This window comes from Myxocyprinus asiaticus, chromosome 23 (assembly GCF_019703515.2).
Source record: "Myxocyprinus asiaticus isolate MX2 ecotype Aquarium Trade chromosome 23, UBuf_Myxa_2, whole genome shotgun sequence".
NCBI classification, from domain to species: Eukaryota; Metazoa; Chordata; class Actinopteri; order Cypriniformes; family Catostomidae; genus Myxocyprinus; species Myxocyprinus asiaticus.
In genome coordinates, this window is record NC_059366.1 from 31,174,825 (window position 1) to 31,194,817 (window position 19,993).

A 19,993-nucleotide genomic window follows, 5' to 3' on the forward strand; every position below is an offset into this window, starting at 1 on the left:
AAGGGTTTATTTGTAGTATTATTATAGTAAATACAGGGATGATGATGATGATGATGATGGAGATGATGATGTCATTCTTTTAAGTGCGCAGCCCTGCTAAATCCACATCCGGGTCTTGCGCTGCTGCTGATGTGCAGAGATTCGGTTCCGAGCACAGCGGACCAAAACAGCGGTCAAACCTGACGCTTTTCACTTTACACCTATATTCAGGACGCAAAATAAATGGGAATAATGCATCCCTGGCTCAAACAGAAAAGGGAGGTCCGCTCTTTCACAGACTGAATGCAAAGCAAAACAATCTGCCAGCCTGTCTCTCTCTCTCTCTCTCTTTCTCTCTCTTCAGCGCCGCGCTCAGTTTATATCTCTTTCTTTCTGTTTGTCCTTTTTTCTTCTTCTGTTTTTTTCTTCTGCCACAGAACCCTCCAGGACGTATTTTAAAGGGTAAGTTTCTGTGCTTTTGTGAGATACTCCTGCGAATGACGTTAGCATGCATGCTAAGGGTGTAGGTGGGTGTTGTGTGAGCTTTAGCGAGCTGACCTGCCGTCTGTGCCCGGCTTATGATGCTCAGAGGGCGGCCGGCCAGACACTCTGGTCTGGAGGCTTCACATAGGCTCTCATCAGCGTTTAGCTTGTGTTAGCTTGTCCTACTTGCGGAGTGCAGACCCCAGCAATAAACATATGACAGACACTTCACCGACTCTCTTTTTCGATTACATCCACTAATCGATTTTACTTTGTGTAAAATGTTTCGACTGAATTGAGATTGTCAAGTAGAGACGCGCGAACGTCAGTATTAGCATGAAGCTAACGCGCTAGCAGGCTCGCGACACTATGACGTAATGCGGAATCGAGGCGCGTGAACATGCGGCAGGTCTGCACCCGTAGACTTTGAATACTCTCCCGGTCAAATGTCACTTCTGCAGCAAGGGCAAAGAACATTGTTTGATCACCTCTCACTGTAAATGTAAATGTACTCCAGCAGTCAGTCCTATTTGTACCTAGATCAGGTTTTCAGAGAATGCTTGGAGAATATCGGACAAGAACAGACTGGGATTTTATAAAATGCACTGGTTTTGTGCTCCGAGTGAGCTGTATTTAAATAGTGATTGATGCGGGTGGTGGATACTGAATAATGGTCAGAATGTATCTGTACTTGTCTATTTTTAGTAAGAGAGTGTGTAGCATGCATAGCAGTGTATTGAAGAGATTAGCTGACGGCCATACATGGTCGGCAACCCACTGTTTGTGTGTGTGTGTGTGCGTGCGCCTGCCTTTGTGATGGTGTTTACACTTGTATTTAATGCCTGCCTGGCATGCATTGTTTTATTTTATTTATTTATTTTTCTAAAGTAGCCAGTGGCATGACAAGACTTTTGCAGTTTCAGTCATGAATTATAAATGTAGAATGTGTGCGTGTATGTTACACTGTTATTAGAGTGAATGCATTTTTCATGATACGTGCTAACTGTTTTGAAAGTTACCTAAATCCTTAATGTCACCATAAACTGAAGTAGTCAGTCATTTGTTAACAATTATTGATTGGCCCTAATGTTTACATATGAAACTTACGTTGTAGAACTAACCCTGTGTCTCAGTCAGTTCCCTAGCTCCCTATGTCGTGAACACGAATTCTGGTACTGATCCACTGAATATTGGGACACTTATGACTCAATCACCCGCGACACGTTAAAGAGCTCGCGCATTCAAGCACAGTTGTTATTAATCAGCACCGTCGCTGTATAAATGACACTATCGTTCATTTTCATTGAAGATATTCAAACGTACAGTGTTATTATAACAGATAAATGTCATAAATAAAGAAATAAAAATATGTTGGAGTGTATTTTAAATCTTCTTTTAACAACTCAAATATTTAAAAGATTGTTTCACTTTCATGGAAATTATGAATGAAAGACATTACAAACAACATCTCTTTTAAAGAGAAAATAAGGCTTGGACTTAATAGTTTTACACTTGTGCTCGTCATCTAACGACTTGAGAGACTTCAGAAGACATGACGACGTTTCCGGTAAGGAAACATAAGCTGTGTTAAGTTTCGAAGGCTGCGTGCTAGGTAGGACGCGTCCTTTGAAGGCTGCAGTATACCGAGCGTCCTCGTTTAAATGAGCAATGATGCTCCCTGGTTTTTACGGTGCACTGTGGGATTTTTTAGGGAGCGAACGTTTTAGTGCACTGGAACGATTTTGCGAAATAGACAGCCCTAAAAATGGCCGACTCACTGATCAGTGCCCTGACTATTGAACTAGGGAACTGATTGAGACACACCCTAAATTGAAAGGGGTTGTTATGTGCCCTCATGCAATCCCAGATGTGGATGACTTTCTTCTGTTGAACACAAATGAAGATTTTTAGAGAATATCTCAGCTGTAGGTCCATACAATGCATGTGAATGGTGACCTGAACTCTGAAGATCCAAAAAGGACAAAGGCAGCATAAAAGTAATCCATAAGACTCTAGTGGTTAAATCCATGTCCTTTGAAGCAATATGATAGGTGTGGGTAAGAAACAAATCAACATTCAAGCCCTTTTACTATAAGTTTACACTTTCACTTTCGCATTCTGGCGTGGAAGTGACTGGTTGGTGCTGGTCAAAAGTGGAGATTTATAGTAAAAATAAAATTAACTTAAATATTGGCCTGTTTCTCACGCTGTCACTTCTGAAAATATGGATTTAACCGCTGGAGTGGTGTGGATTACTCTTATGATGTCTGTGTTCTTTTTGGACCTCCTGTCCACCATTCACTTGCGTTGAATGGACCAACAGAGCTGAAATAGTTTTCTAAAAATCTTTGTGTTCTGCAGAAGAAAAAGTTATACACATCTTAAACTTGGCATATTAAACTTGCTTGTTGCTGTTTCATGCATGTGTGATGAATAATCCTAGGCTAATTCTTGAATGAACACCAGAAATGAAAGGTCAGGATCTCAGTATTAATTTATCTTTTTTATATATTACTTCTCATTCATCAACTGTTTCTATCCTAGATTCTTAAGCCGCTGAGATGGGTGCATTTCTGGATAAGCCAAAGATGGAGAAGCACAACGCTCACGGGGTTGGGAACAACTTGCGCTACGGCCTGAGCAGCATGCAGGGCTGGCGCGTGGAGATGGAGGATGCGCACACTGCTGTCATCGGTCTGCCCAACGGCCTCGACCCCTGGTCTTTCTTTGCTGTTTACGACGGGCATGCGGGGTCGCAGGTGGCACGTTACTGCTGCGAGCACCTCCTGGAGCACATCACCAGCAACCCTGACTTCCAGGGTGGTGGTGGAGGCGGGGGTGAGAACGTGGAGCCCAGCGTGGACAGTGTAAAATCCGGAATCCGTACAGGTTTCCTGCAGATCGATGATCACATGCGGCAGATTTCGGAGAAGAAGCATGCTGGTGCCGACCGCAGCGGCTCGACAGCCGTCGGTGTGATGATCTCACCCCGCCACATCTACTTTATCAACTGCGGAGACTCGCGGGGGCTGCTGAGCCGTGGAGGGGCTGTGCACTTCTTCACACAGGACCACAAACCCAGCAACCCACTGGAGAAGGAGCGAATCCAAAACGCTGGAGGATCTGTGATGATTCAGCGTGTGAATGGGTCCCTGGCAGTTTCCAGGGCTTTGGGGGACTTTGATTATAAGTGTGTGCACGGGAAGGGACCCACGGAGCAGCTGGTGTCGCCAGAGCCTGAGGTGTATGCTATCGAGCGGTCGGAGGCAGAGGACGAGTTTATTGTTCTGGCTTGCGATGGGATCTGGGATGTGATGGCAAATGAGGAGCTCTGCGATTTTGTTCGTTCACGGCTTGAGGTTACCGATGATCTGGAAAGGGTCTGCAATGAAATTGTAGATACCTGTTTGTACAAGGTTAGTGTAAATGCAGACCTTTATCTGCCTGTCAGGAGAATTTATGTGCTGTACAGATCATTTAATAAATGAAAAAAGCATGTTTACTGGAGCTAAATGTGATGCAGACTACGCCATAACCTTCATAATATCTAGGGATGCTCCGATCAGGATTTTTACAGCCGATATGATCACCGATCTTCTTGTCACCTGATTGGCCGATACCGATCATTTCACCTTTTATTAGGATCTCTGTCATAACTGGCTATATGTAAGCTTTCTGCACACTATCACTATTAATTGAATTTTCCTCTTCCCAGTATATCACTTTGCCTAGGATTTGCTGACAAAAAAAGTGTAAAAAGTTTAAAAGGCTTATTAAAAAACCTTTTTTAATAAGACTTTAAAACAAGTATAGGCTAACAAAATATTCTCTATATTAAGATAGACAGCCCTATAAAAATGAAGCTTAGTGTCAAGATGAAGACAAACTGATAACCCATAGGTGCAATTAAGTTTAATGTGACATTTTTGGTTATTGATTCATTGTCATTATTTCATATAATTATAATTATTACTTATATTATTTCTGTTTTATTTTTGCATTATATTTAATACATTATATTATGGTATCTTAATATGGTATAAATAATGATTATATTTATAAATTGTTTCCCTGCCTTTTCATTTAGTTGGATGATTGTATTAATAGTTAATTTTTCACTTGTTGCTGCTTGAATTTTAATGAGGGGAACACATGCTCTCTCATGAGGGCAAGAGATGATAGGAAAATGGAGAAAGAGTGCATGTTTCTGAGCTCTACAGGTGCTACTATGTGTATGCCGTTTAATCGGGAGATATTTAATGAAGATGTTGAAATGACACCACATCTTGTAACTATGCCCTTTAGAGACTGAGAAGCTGCCACCATAAATGATAATAAGGACCGTGTCACAGCTCGCGCTGTTTTCCCTTTGCCTTGTCGCGTGTGAAATGCCATATTAACAATACAGTAAACAAACTTTTCATATTCGCCATACCTCTCCCACTGCATCGTTCTTAACTGCTGAATCAAGTTTGCTATGCCAGTATTCCCAACACTCCGTTATGCCATAACAGTTCCTGATAGCACACGTACATCTCCCAGTCGTCTATTAGATGTGTGTGATTAGATCTGGAAGACATCTATTTTACGCCGTTTGCTCATCTTCAATACATCTGTTAGACATATTGTATCTGTTTCCTCTCATATGTCTTATTAGACATTCAGCAGATGACTTTGAGATATTTATGATTTGGAATGTTTATAAATCTGATCTTTAAGATGTTTATCAGATTGTGATGCTTTCCAGATCAAAAGATCGTGTCATAGGATGTGAATATCGGCTGAAACCGATCAGTGGCCGATCGGTCAGCGCATCATTAATAATATCACAGTCGGGACTTTTGAAATGGATTCTAAAGTCACACCTATTAATAGTTGTGCAACCCCTAGAATTATTACACTGATGAATTTGTGCATAATGTTTTTTACCACAGAAATGTATTTCTTAAAAAAAAAATATATATATATAAATAAACTGGGTTACAGTGAGGCACTTACAATGGAAGTTAATGGGACCAATCCGGAAACATTAAAAGTATAGCCACAAGACATAAACAATAATATGCATGTTAACATGATTTTAGTATGATAAAATCGCCTCCTAACCCTTTTTTATAGTTGAATTTTTATCCAGTTTTACATCTGTTGCCGTGATGTAATGGCGATTTAAACAACTTTACAGGTCATATAATGCACAAGTAAAAAAATAAGAGTTAATGTAAGTTCTTTTATAAAATTAGAAGCTTCACATTTCTGCCTTTAAACCCTCCAAAAATTGGCACAATTCACTTCCATTGTATGTGCCTAAATGTAACCTCGAATTTTGCTGTATTTAAAGGAAAAGGGGGATGAGCCAATTACTTTTTGTGGTAATCAACATTATGCCACATGCTGTCGATTGAGCTTAACTTGTATTGAACCTGGAATATTCCTTTTTAATAAATCATAATAGACTAAGATTTGTAGTTTATTTTTGAGTATTCAAGACTTTCCATTTTGGCCAGTAAAGCTTTAGCTACTTCACTTTTTTTCCACTTACAATTCACTTTTTTACAATGAATTTATTTGACTCCCAGAGTCCCAGCTTTATATTAACCATAAGTCAGTTACTTGAGTGGTTATATTAACCATCACTTCCATGGTAAGCAAGTGTTTGTAACCCAAGCTGTAAGCCTTTATCATTCTGCTGTGTTTCTTCAGTTGTATATTTTAACCCCTCTCTTCTGTGATTTGACAGGGAAGCCGTGACAACATGAGTGTTGTGTTGGTGTGTTTCGTTGGTGCACCGAAGGTTTCCCCCGAAGCTGTCAAAAGGGAGGCGGAGCTTGATAAGTACCTGGAAGGCAGAGTAGAAGGTAGGAACTAACTGACACAAACTGCTTGTTGTTGAAGGCTAGCATTAAGCCCATCTGGACCAGGTATGTACACAAGCTTGATTTCTTTTAATTTTCATGGGTATTACAGAGATCCTTAAGAGGCAGGGGGACGAGGGTGTGCCAGACCTGGTACATGTGATGCGTATGTTAGCATCTGAGAGCATCCCCAACCTACCACCTGGAGGAGAGCTGGCCAGCAAGTGAGTGATACACACTATCTCCCCCAGTCTCTTTAATCCTTCTGTCTAGCTCTAGTTCCAAAACCTAGTGATCTGCCCACCTAGGCAACAATTTTCTGCGCCATAGCCGGGTGAATTGTACTAAACCTGTAAAAAAATAAAATAAAATGTAAGTCATATTTCTCTTCGAAATCAAAAGAAAGAATTCTCTGAAATTATGTTTTGTTTGAAGAAAATGAAGCAAATTTTTTTTTTAGTTTTTTTTTTTTTTTTGATTTTTATATTCCCTTTTTTCTCCCAATTTGGAATGCCCAATTCCCAATGTGCTTTTAAGTCCTCGTGGTTGCGTAGCGATTCGCCTCAGTCCGGGTGGCAGAGGACAAATCCCAGTTGCCTCCTCGTCTGAGATTGTCAGCCCGTGCATCTTATCACGTGGCTTGTTGAGCGCGTTGCCATGGAGACATAGCGCGTGTGGAGGCTTCACGCCATCCACCGCGGCAACCATGCACAACTCACCACGTGCCCCACTGAGAGCGAACCACATTATTGCGACCACGAGGAGTTTACCCCATGTGACTCTACCCTCCCTAGCAACCGGGCCAATTTAGTTGCTTAGGAGTCCTAGCTGGAGTCACTCAGCACACCCTGTGATTCGAACTAGCGAACTCCAGGGGTGGTAGCCAGTGTAATTACCACTGAGCTACCCAGGCAATGAAGCACATTTTTAGACATTGAAGCACATTCCCTCCCCCCAGTTTTCACTACTGAAAAAAAAAAAAAAAAAAATTCTCAAGACTGTAATGCAAAAAAGCACTAGGAATCAAATTTTCCTTGATCTTTTAACATATAAGATGTCATTGCACTATAAAAACATACTGTAAGTTTCAGAACTCATAACTACCTCCTTACTGCAAAAAGAGCATTTGTTGAAACCAAGCTGCCAAAACGACTCGTTCTCTGCTTCCTCCACATTGTGATGTCACACTGTGGTAGACATTTGTATCTAACCCACCTCCACAACAACACATGGACTACTTTACCATATCACTTCTGTAGTCCCACTATGCAGTGGTGAGCAGTGAGATGGCAGGTCAGTCAAGAGCAGAGAGCCAATAATGTCAGTGGGCATTTACTGTCAAGGCTTAAAGGAGAAGCAACAACAAAACCGAGTGTTTCTGACAGAGGGTCAGAATGAGCGTCGAAAATAATCATGTTTTACAAATAAATGACTTTTTTTGTGCAAAAAAAAAAAAACAACAACTCATAAGTGAAACTCAAGGAACATAAAATAATAATAAGCAGTTATCTCAAATAATCAGTAGTATTAGATCAAATTATCATGATCAGGCGATTATGTAATAATCATGAAAGGCCTGTCAAATGCATCCATACTGGTTTTCAGTAAATAGAGCATACTTGGAAAGGCTAAAATGCAAAACTGTGTGTGTGAGGTAACGGCATATGAAAGCACGAAGGCTAGACTTAAGTGTATTAAAACATTAGCTTAGCAACACGCTAACATCACAATTAGAAAGTATGTGTGAGTGACTGAGTTGTTGCACATGAAGGGCATTTTCAAATCAGTCACTTATGACTTGGGTTCCATTTCTGTAAGGAAACTCATACTTGTGTCTGTGTTTGTTGTAGGCGGAGTGTAATTGAAGCAGTATACAACAAGCTTAACCCATACAGGAACGAGGATACAGTGAGTACATCATCCTGACCACATCGGCCTGACATTGTGTGCGTTAGTTCTGGGATGTGTTTGCTTGCCTTTTTTTTTTTTTTTTTTTTTTTTTTGTCCACTAGATGTAGTGGAGAACTCTAAAACTCTCAGTAGCAGTCTATGACTGTTGTTTGCCGCTATATCAAGTGTTTTTGTCATTTGTTCTTTCATTTGTGCATGTTTCCATCCTGCTCCATAGTATTTGCTCTATTCTGTCAGTGCTGGATAGGCTGAGCTGTGCTTTGGAAAGGGTTAAGTTGAGTCAAAGGAGGCCAATTCAGTCAATTCAAATTGATAAAGAAAATCTTAAAAACATGCAATTTAAAGTGTGAGGGTTAGTGTTTTTATGTTGAATGAATAATTGTCAGTATTGATAAGGTGAGTATATCTCTCTTTTTCAGTTCTGAAAATGTAGTAGATTTGAAAAGAAGGAAGGCTTGATGGTGGCATATGTATTGTGATTTAAAAACATGTATCCAAATGTATCTAAAAAAGACTGAAACATTTTATGAGAACTAAATTAGATTAGATTAATTAGATTCTCTGCACTCAGTCCATTGTTTTTTATTTTGATACTTTTCATGACTACCAGACTTGACCTGCCACATCTCTGGCTGCTCTTCCAGTTCACTTGTGATTTTAGAACCAGTTCAGTCCTTCAGCCATATGGGCAATCCCAAAACAACAAAAGAACAGTTCATGACAGTTCTGTCATTTTGCTAACTATTTGCATTAATTTTTATTCATATTCATGACATCTCATTCGTGTTAAAGAGAGACATTTCAGCCTGCTAAGTGTGAATTCTGATGGGTTGGTGAGAGGATTGGTTGGAATAAGCTGTATGATACATTGGTGGTGTTTTTTTTGGGGGGGGGTAGTACATTGCTCTTAGATGCAACCCCATGGATGGGTAAGGTTACTACCTTCCAGGAGCCATTAGGGGCCGTTCAGTCCGAATGCATTGTTGCATAATAAAAAAAAAAAATAGGGACAGCACAAAAAATAAAACAGATTGCAGGTCTCTCAAGACCTGTTTTTAAAAAGTTGAAGTTCCTTTAACTTGACATGGCATCTTAAAAATGCAACGGCCCTAAGACACTGGAAAAACAGCGAGATGCAGCACAATTGTCAAATACGTCTGTCTAGCACATAATTACATATTACTCTTATTACTGCTGCTACTACAACATGAAAATACCAATAATTATGAGCAGGGTCCCTGTCAACTGTTGTAAAATAAGCCTGAAGAGGCTTGTTTTGAATCTACTGTTGTTTTGGACTGGTTTCCCACATTCGGATTTAGTTCTGTCTTGTACTTTCAGTGATGAAACAACCAGGGCAATTTAGACCATGACTTGAGCAAATCTGAATTTGGGAAACTACCACAAAGTTTTTAATGAAGCCACAATAAAAACATTCCCTATTGGATCTCTCTGAATCCAAATTTGTATATGATGTTTTGCATTTATTACTTGCATAACCTTTGACAACACAGAGACACGTACTTAATAAATTGTTCAAATGATAAATCATGCTTTTGTTGCACGCTTGTCCATATGTGTCTCCCTCTGACTGGGCCAATATGTCCAACGTTTGTATGCTTCAGTTCAGACATTGATTGTCACTTTTCTTATCAGATCTGACCAGCCAAGTAATTCATTGATGTTTCCTAAAAGTGGAGCTTTTTGCAAGATCTCCAAAAAGCTTGTTGGCACTCAAACAACATCAAGTCTGTCACTTTCAATCAGATATCAGTTTGGCCAATTCAACCCAAGATGGTGATTTGAGTACTTGCATAATTTCCATCAGCATTTCCTAAAATCTTTTGTTTCTTTGCTTTCCTTGCACATCTGATTCATTCATCTTCATCTGTGTTTCATTCTGTTACACACACATGCACATACCTTTTCCTGAGTGGTTGGCAGTTGGAGCTTGGTGGCATCTCACAAGCTGCTCTCCTCCTCTCTCCATTCAAGGACTCTGCATCCACGGATGACATGTGGTAGCCCCGCACCTTTAAACACTGCACAGAGAATCCTTCCACAGGACCCGGCACCAGAACTCTGCACAAGAGCCCTCAACCAGACAACTACAACAGAAACTGCACAAGAACCCTACCACAGCCCAGCTCAGCTGCTCTGAACTGTTAAGAGGAAGAGAAAGAGGATGGAGTTGAGGGCTCCCTCCCTTGTTCACATAATCTTCCCTCTCAGAGCAAGGCAATGGTACCTTCTGGAAATTTCTGCATATTATTTTTTCCCGAATGGCTCTCCTCCTTCCCAAAACCTTTTATCCGTAACATCACCCACTTAAAACAAATCCAACACTTATTTTCCATTTGATTTTTTTTTGTTGTTGGTTTTTTTGGTGTAATTATTAATTTGATTCACATTTCCTTGTGTGTATATTTCAGCTTTTATTTCTGTGAAGTGCAATTGTCTTGTACAAAGAAAAGCCTGTATCAAATACAGCTTGAGTTTTAAGTTTATAAAAAAGAAAAAAAATGCACACATTTATTACCTGCCTGTTTTTCTGTTTCCTCTCCAACCGCTGAAGCCCAGCATAATGTCTGCCTCTCATATGTCTCCCTAGTTTCCTTTTACTATCTTTTTTTAAACAAAAAAAACGTTTTGTATTGTTACTTTTTAAGTGAAACGGGTAAATGATATGGGCTCACAGTACAGTAAGCTTTTTGTAAATCCCACAGCACAGTTGACAGTAATTATGTTCTCTCAGTACTACTGATTTTCTTCTTCTGGTGAGGTGGGTCTTTTTTTCCCCTCTTCCTCTGAGGAAACTGCTTTAACTTTTGCTTAAAGGAATGTTCTGGGTTCGATACAAGTCAAGCTTAATCGACAACATTTGCAGCATAAAACCGTCCCTCGTTTATTTAAAAAAAGCAAAAATTGCCGTTACCATAAGGCACTTACAATGAAAGTGAATGGAGCCGTTTCATAAACATTAAAATACACACTTTTTTGTAATAGTATAGCCACAAGATGTAAACATTATGCTTTTTAACATGAATTTAGAGTGATAAAATCGCTTAATCTGTGTGAAGTTATTACCAATATTACAACTTTATTGACATTGCAACCTAGTCCCGGTTAACCCTGTAATCTGGTTCATGCCGTTACCCAGTTAAATCACTAATTTTATCACACTAAAATCATGTTAACACAATGTTTACATCTTGTAGCTATGCTTCTGCAATGGTGTGTATGCTAGTGTTTATGGTCTGGCCCTATTCACATCCCTTGTAAATGCCTCACTGTAACCTCGATTTAAAAAAAAATATATATATTATTTTTTTACATACGAGGGACGATTCGTAATAACTTTTTGAAATGAATTATCATTATTCCACAAATGCAGATTGAGCTTAAGTTGTATTGAACCTGGAACATTCCTTTGAACTAAGCTGAACTTGTGTGTATGTGTGTGAGGGAGATATAAATAGTGTGTGTGTGTAAGAGGGTGTATGTTTGAACCACCAAACTATTCCCATAGGAAAGCTTGCTTTTTTGTGTGTCTGTTACCTTATGGGGCTAAACATGACCCTCTCCCCTCTCCCCTCTTCACTTTTTAAGATCGTAAACACTAGGACAGTGTTCTGCACTACTGCAGCTCTTGATTTTATAGTTTAAGACAGCCTGGGAGCATCTTGGAGGAGCTTGTGTACTTGCTGAACAAAAAGGACTTGCTAGAATTGTTAAGAAGCTTGCACTCAGAACTGAGACAGGCCCTCTTAAATGTTTTGTGTGTGTGTGGTTGTCCATGTATATTGTGTGAATGGTTTTGTGTGAGATTGCATGTTTTATTGTGCTTAAAATTATGTGGGTTTTAATGGGGATATTTAGGTTTTTGACAAACATATAAGGCTAATGTATAGCTATATTGCTCGCTCACCCATCTGCACTGCTGAGAGAGACTGAGTGTGTTTTTATATGTTCTGAGCTAATTTAACACTCAGATGTCACCACTCTAAACTGTTCAAGCTCTCAGACATTTCCCTACTTAAAACATTTGCATATTCTTATATTGATTATATTGTATCAGAACATTTTTTTTTTTTTTTTTTTTTTTTTTGGGTATCTTGCAGTTTTCAATTAGATTTTTTCTTTTTTTTTTCTTCAAAGAACAAATATAGTGTGATTCAGTGAGCTGGCCCGGTTTAGGGTTGTGCCTGCATGTGTTCCGCTGACCAGTAGGGAGCGCAACAGAGTTCTGTTTGCTGCTAAAATGTGTTTGATTTATTCATTGATTTGAATGCTCTTCCTTTATTTTCTCCTGCACCCTTTTCCCTGTTGCCCCAATGCTGTATGTAACACGTAGATTGGAAGTAATTTAATTTTTGAGAGGGGTTAATGAGATTGTCACTTATAAATGTGCATTTGTCCTATGATTGTCTAAAATGTGACATGGTAAAAATCATCCTCTTTGTCCTTACCTCCCCAAACTAAGTCATATTTTTGGAATAGATTATATGCATAGGAATTCCCTTGAGTCTAATAAATATAAATCAGCTTATTTTCTAACCCCATGTATTTGCCTACTGAAAAGGGAAGGTAAAATGTGTCTTTTTTTCATAAACCTTAAAGGGTGATTTATGAAAATTTAGAACTAACGATGTAACAAAATGACAATCTAACAGTGTATAGCTAATGTACACCGAACGAAGTTCCCTGTATCCTCTATGCTTTTGGCTTGTGTTGTAACATGGGCTTTAAGATGCATTGTGTTTGTGTGTGGAATGGTGAGCTGTATGTTTTCCCCAGTGGAAGTTGGAATATTTGTGTAATAGGAAGATGAATCTAAAACGAAAATGAATCTTAAAATTAACAGGAAGTTTTAGGATGGTCTTAGAGGTCTGGATATGTTCATGTTTTTATATTTTTTTTGCATCTGCAAAGCTGTGTGGAATCCTTTGTCACTTTAGGAATGTAGACTTGAGGAACAACGACTTTTTTTTTTTTTTTACAAAGGACTTTCAACTCACTTGTATGTGAATATTGACATGACAAAACTGAGAGTTGTTCCTGCAATGCATATATTCTATGTATGCAGTTTTGAGATCCTTGGATTGCTGTTAAGCTTGATATGCTCATCATTTGTAAAACATCCACTTAGATCTGGATGGTTTTTAGATCAAAAAGTCAAGTGTTACATTTTTTAGGTTAAAGAGGGCCATGAGGACAGGACCAGCAAGATGTTATGGCACACATTGAAACTTCCCCAGTTATAGATGGTAGAATTGTTTATGAATGTGTTTATTACTATGTTATATCTTGTCACTCAAGTTGGCAAGGGCATTTCACAAGGAATTCATATCACGCATGAACCGGTGCTTTTGTTGAATGCGCATAAACTTCTTGGTTCGCTGCATTTTATAAAAATGCTAAATACGTGTCACAAACTATTTCAGCCATCGGTTGTCCACTTAAGATGCACGTATTTGAGTTTTATTCTCTGAAATCCCACTTCCGTGGTCACTAGCTCTGTAGTGTTAGCTTGGAAGTTCATTTGAGTTAATTATCTGGACTTGCCTTCTGATGTATAAACCAAGTGAATAATGCAGCCTTAACGCCTCCTGCAAAACCCCACCCCCAAACTCTTGAACAAGTCACAGTGTGTGTTCATGGGGTACTGTAGGCTTTGCTCATTTTGCAGCAACCCATACACCCACCACAATTTTGTGTAAAAGGGAAATAAATTTTACAGCACAGTGTGTAATTAGTGGCCAGCCTCTTGGACATATTCTCATAGACAAACACAAGGTATTTTACGCTCTGTGGAATCCCATCTCAGACCCTAGCAGGATTGTTTTTGCTGATTTCAGTCATTTGCTGTCCTCATAAGCTAAGCTATTTTTGTTAAATAATTGATATGTATATTTGTATTCATTTATAAATATGTACACAAAATGAAGTGAGTAATCAAGGATAATCTCTCCTCCCTGTAACCCACTGTTACCCACCGGTCATCCTCTAACTGTTCCACTGTTCATTTTTGTTGTTTTAATCTTTTCAGACTGGAAATAAACCTATTTTATTTGAATAAAATAAAATAAAATTGTTGTATTATTCTTTCACTATATGTCACAGCTCTAAAGGGCTGTTGTTTCATGTTGGTTTGATGAATTTTGTACACAATCAATACTAGGGCATGGGTAAAAAATATATTTTTTCTGCTAAACTGTTAGCTTCGTTTGAATTATGATATTGATTCTTAAATCCCAAGATCTAAAGTCTACCTCAGTTTTGGTTGTGTTGATTATCTGTTAAATAAATAATAACTGAAGAGCATCATTTGGGCTCTGTTGTAATATTTTTAAATTCATATTTTCCTATGTATGTACCAAGTTACAAGGTTCCCTGTATATTTTAAAGTTTTAGCTGAGAATTTCTTTCGTATGTCAGCAAAATGGATATTAGCTGAAAAATACAGTGCCTATAAAAAGCATTCACCCCCTTGGATGTTTTTATTTTTTAAATATTGAATCATAGTGAACTTTGTCTTTTTTTTTGTTTTTTTTTACACTGATCAAATGAAAAAGACTCTTTAATATCAAAGTCAAAATATATTTTTTAAATATAAAATTTAGACTAACTGGTAAAAATATATTTTGACTTTGATATTAAAGAGTCTTTTTCATTTGATCAGGGGGTGAATACTTTTTATAGGCACTGTACCTAAATGAACTGGAATGGAATCAAAATGTATCAAAGTCAGAATCGAATCACGAGCTTGTGAATCGTAATTGAATCAAATCGGGAAATCTGTTTCAAAGCAGAGCCTCGTAAATTACAGGAGCAAGAAACTACTCTGCTAAAAACAATCCCCACTGTGGAGCTGATCTGTGTAATTAGAGAAGATTGGATGTTTAAGGAATCAGTGTGTTTAAAAGATTGATTCAATGTACAATAGTTTTTGTTGCCTGATGTTTTCACAGTTTCTAGACCCACATAACATCCCAGAGAGTAAATGTAAATTGTATGCTAACTGCAGATTTCCCTAAAAGATCATTTTTCTCACACTTCTGAATTGGCAGATTTTGTTCATAAAAAACATATTTGTTAATGCACTGTAACTATCACTATACTAGTACTGTTTAGCTTATTAAAATGAGCCATTGAAAGGTGTTCTATCCAACAAATATTTACCGACTACAAACATGAATGAAGAAGATCTGCAATAAGAGGTAAAGTTCATCCTGACATCTATTACTAGCACTCTGGTATTTTTGTAGTTGATTTACCAGGGTATCTGTAATGGCCTGAAAGCGTCCTTGAAAAGAACTGAATGGCTGGTTCAGACACTCTCTTTCCCTTACCTTTCATGTGTTCATTAATTTTTATTATAAATAATAATGTGTTGCATATGCATTGCAAAATTAATGCAAATGTTTGTCTTTTGTGCAACTGATTTGGATATTACAAAAGTGTAAAAGGGGAGTCACGCTGGCTCTGTACATGCAAATATTTCTATTGATTAGGATTTTCATTTTCATAATGAGAGGTTGAGGTTTGAGTGTGTGCGCACATGAGAGAGATAGAAACTGGGGTTCTAGTGTTTGAAATTTTATGTCATAATAGCCAGTAAAGTGAACCCAATGTAAATATGGATGTTAGTCTGTTTAGAATAGACTACAGTTATATTTCAAAACAGCTAAAGTTAAATAAAAATGGACTATAATCTGTAATGTAACTATAAGTCTAACTAAAGTTTTATCTTGGTTTTTGTTTTATAAAAATATATATATATTTTACTCTCAAACACAGATACAGTATATGTATGTATATCCCTGCGTTCCAAATGGAAGGCTCTTCAAAGGGAGAACAGTCATGATATTCATGCTGTAATGCCGTTTCAAACAGAATTTTCAATAATAATGAACTAAAAAAGTGAGCTCCGAATAACCGTTATTTTTGATCCCCATATATCTTTCAGCACTCCAAATACAGTGGAAGGTGAAGTCTTCAAAGGGATTAGGACATAGGGATGGTCACTTCTCAATGGAACGCCCCCGTGAATATGTGTGTACATATACTGTATGAATATAAAGTACAGTGTGTGTGTGTGTGTATATATATATATATATATATATATATATACTACCGTTCAAAAGTTTAGGGTCACTTACTCATTCTTTATTTTTTTCACATTTTAGAATAATATTAACGTCATCACAACTATGGAATAATAGAAATGGAACTATGGGAATTATGTTGTGACTAAAAAAATCCAAAATAAATCAAAACTGTGTTATATTTTGGCATCTTCAAAGTAGTCACCCTTTGCCTAGAATTTGCAGACATGTACACTTGACACTTCTCAACCAACTTCTTGAGGTATCACCCTGGGATGCTTTTTAAACAGTATTGAAGGAGTTCCCATCTATATGCTGGGCACTTAGTGGCTGCTTTTCTTAATTATTTGGTCCAAGTCATCGATTAAAAAAACAAAACAAAATTAAATAACATTTTAAATTTTGTAATTAAATTAATATGTTGGCACAATTATATTTTTGTCTGCAAAACTCATTTCAAACATTTAAGCATATGCCTTCAGATCAAAAGGCAAGTGACCCCAAACTTCTCAACACTCACACACACACACACACACACACACACACACACACACACACACATGCTCTCCCAGAGTCTTTCAGGTTCTATCATGTTCTTGATGTCATAGTGTGAGTTCTGTTCAGGGACTTCAGGTCATACAAAATAGCAAATACAATTAGAACAGGAAAGTTGGTCAAGAAACATTAATGTTGTCTTGGCAAAGCAGTATCTAAAAGCTTAAAACAGTTTCAAAAGCTTTAAGTTGTTGCAAACACGCTCTCATGGCGAAATCGTAAGGATTTGTACGACTTTTCTAAATTTGGCTAATTCGTATGATAAATGTGTAAATGCAAATGTGTTTTAGTTTTTCGGATACAACTACGTCAGTAATTAATTGCGCTATGTGATGAGATTGCGCTACAGTCATGCGTTGTTAAAGTGCTGTGTTGTGTGTTCTTGTCTATTTCTGTTAATTCTGCCATGGCAGTTATGAAGAACACAACAGCCACTGCCGTCTTGCAATCTTGTCACATGAACAATTAACAATATTCCACTAATTATTCCATTGGAATACACTTGGAAAATCTCGTCTCTCTCCTGAAATCCTTACTCGCTCGAGTCTCTCTCCTGTTTTCTAATCACCTGCGACACTCACGTGAAACCAGTCTTCGCTCGCGCATGTCAGATGAGAAGTAGCCTATATTCAAAGCGAGAATGGGAGTTGAATATCATTTAAATTTGCTTCGGTTACCTGAAACTTTGTCAGCCGCCCAAAAATTTTAAATGAAGGAATAAACCCTGACTGTTAAAGTGATATCCATCGATGTTTTTCAAATTCGCTAAAATAATTTTCAGTACCACAGCCTCTAATGTAATATGTTAGTAGTGTTTTACATTTTGCGCGGGTAACTTTGATTGGATCTCTATCCGATTATAGTGGAGACGCATTTGACTACAAGGTGTAAATGCAATCCAGCTAAAGAATATCCAGATACTATCAGCAGTGTCGGTTCTGGCTTACCCTCCTCCCTCCCAGATCTCCCAGCTGCAGAATTTTGGATGTATTGTAATCGGGCAATAGTTTTAGATGGTAGGCAAATAAAGAGGCAGTTACAGTTTGTCAAGAGGTGATGTTATGAAAGCATGAACTAGTGATTCTGCATCCTTCAAACTGAGAATGGGTTGAAGTCATGCAATGTGATGTAGATGGAAGAAAGCAGATTTAGTGATGGTTCTGATGTGGGCTTCAAAAGTAAGAGATGGATCTAAAGTGATTCCCAGATTCTTAATCTATATAGTGCGTATTGTATACTGTACAGTGTATGTTATTATTTGTATATTGTTGAGTGTAATTATGTGTATATCAGATGTTTAAATTGTGCTGTGTTAATCTGATGTTATTGTAAATTGGTACTGTCTCATCACTGTCACAACTGCTATGTTGATCGGAACTGCACCCAAGAATTTCACACACCATTGCACTTGTGTATATGGCTGTGTGACAATAAAGTGATTTGATTTTTGATTTGATTTGATAATGGTTTTAGTTGGTTTGGTCAGATTTACAGCAATATTGACACAAATGTCAATATTTCTTATAAGTGTTTGTGGCCCAGAAATCATGATCTCAGTTTTGTCAGCATTGAAGTTGAGGAAATTACTGTTTAACCAAATTTTTACATCATTGATACAATCAGTTAATGAGCTGATGGCATGTGTTTCATCAAATGTGTGGATGTATAAATCTGGGTGTCATCAGCATAGCAGTGATAACTGAGGCCATGACAACGGATGATCTGACCTAGTGGGAGAACATAAATTATGAACAGTAGTGGACCCAGTACAGAACCCTGGGGGATACGCTGAGTGAGAGGAGCAGTAGGGGATATGTTTTTCTTAATCGAGATGAAATATTGTCTGTTAGTGAGGTAGGAAGAAAACCAGGATAGAGCAGTGCCAGTAGTACCAATATCTGAAAGTCAGGAAAGGACTGTTTTGTGGCATACAGTGTCAAAAGCAGAGCTCAGGTCAAGCAAGATCAGAATACTGAGAAATCCAGAGTCAGCAGAGAGGAGGAGATCATTAATAACCTTCAAGAGAGCAGTTTCAGTGCTGTGGAATAGGCGAAAACCAAATTGGAAAGGGTCATAGAGATTATTGGCTGCAAGATGTGATTGTATAATTGAAAAGAAAAACAAATGGAAACAAACACACAAAAACATATAGTCCAAATGTGAAGTGGCAGCCAAACGCACACAGCGTTCTCAAACTGGAAGCGGAAGTCAGTTAGAAAATTAGAGCAAACCAAGTAACAGGCTTTGAAGAAAAAATCAGAAATTATAACTAGCCTACTTGCCATTCTCTTTCTTTCCCTCCTCTCAACAGTATCAACTGCATGCAGACCCAAACCCTCACTCTCTCTTGTTCTTAATCACTAAAGAGCACTGCTATGAGAAACAATGTTGCTAAATTAGCTTTTTTCATTTGGACCTCGTTAAGAGCTTTTGGGCATGTTTGTTAACCTAATCATGTTTGTTTCTGGCCTCTGTTCTGTAGAGCTTCTTTGATTTTTGAAGTAACTTCTCTCTCCACCAATGTCCATTTTTTGGATGTGTTTGCTGTGACTGATCCTTGTTTGTGAGTGTGTATTTTAACACAGCATTTTCTCTTTTCAAAATGTCCTGTGCATCTCTCTTTGTCTACAATCACTTCTTTTTATTCCTCTCCTTCAGGATCCAGACATCTTTCTCCTCAGAGGTTTCAGCTAGACTCTCCTCTCCATCATTAATCTCATTTAATATATCATATATGATATAGAAAATTGGCCTAAACATAACAGTTTTTGTTCTCAGTAAGAAAAACCTGGTCTCATAGAATCATGTTACCATATCTACATTTTCATAAAAAGAATTTTGTGGCCCGTTTTATCTATTGCAGTAGTTTCCTAGAGGTGATACAACAACAATGACCTTTATTCCTTTAACACAAATCATGAGTAAAATGGCAGATTATCAATATAAACACTTACTGTTTGCCCTGTTCCTCACACAATGCTATTTATGACATCTAAACTTTTATAAGAGCATGTCTTGTAAGGCGATACATTTTAACATTTGCATTACATTAAAAACCTTATTCAAGAGTGATTAAGTTGCACTATAGGTCTGATAGAGGTTTAC

At 37.9% G+C, this 19,993-nt stretch overlaps 1 protein-coding gene across 3 annotated transcripts; it reads left to right on the forward strand.

Moving 5' to 3' along the window:
* The first annotated feature begins 28 nt into the window (after nt 1-28).
* Nucleotides 29-19,757, forward strand: LOC127414010 (protein phosphatase 1A). Of its 3 annotated transcripts, XR_007892724.1 has the most exons (7): nt 29-441; nt 3,007-3,878; nt 6,200-6,317; nt 6,427-6,538; nt 8,165-8,222; nt 9,882-10,022; nt 10,221-14,549. XR_007892724.1 is itself a non-coding variant. In XM_051651648.1 (6 exons), exons 2-6 carry the CDS (start codon nt 3,024-3,026, stop codon nt 19,580-19,582), a joined length of 1,179 nt encoding a protein of 392 aa, XP_051507608.1. In that variant the 5' UTR covers nt 29-441; nt 3,007-3,023; the 3' UTR covers nt 19,583-19,757. The 3 variants fall into 3 exon arrangements, 2 of the variants coding, with proteins under 2 accessions (XP_051507608.1, XP_051507609.1); XM_051651648.1 differs by lacking the exons at nt 9,882-10,022; nt 10,221-14,549 and adding an exon at nt 19,547-19,757; XM_051651649.1 differs by lacking the exon at nt 9,882-10,022 and having other exon boundaries at nt 30-441.
* The last annotated feature ends 236 nt before the right edge of the window (nt 19,758-19,993 follow it).

What these genes read in the sequence shown, in the direction of transcription:
- LOC127414010 (XM_051651648.1), top strand. Translation starts at nt 3,024, where the DNA reads ATGGGTGCATTTCTGGATAAGCCAAAGATGGAGAAGCACAACGCTCAC. An exon ending in TAGATACCTGTTTGTACAAG is followed by an intron (nt 3,879 to 6,199) that starts GTTAGTGTAAAT and finishes GTGATTTGACAG; the next exon opens with GGAAGCCGTGACAACATGAG. An exon ending in GGAGGAGAGCTGGCCAGCAA is followed by an intron (nt 6,539 to 8,164) that starts GTGAGTGATACA and finishes TGTTTGTTGTAG; the next exon opens with GCGGAGTGTAATTGAAGCAG.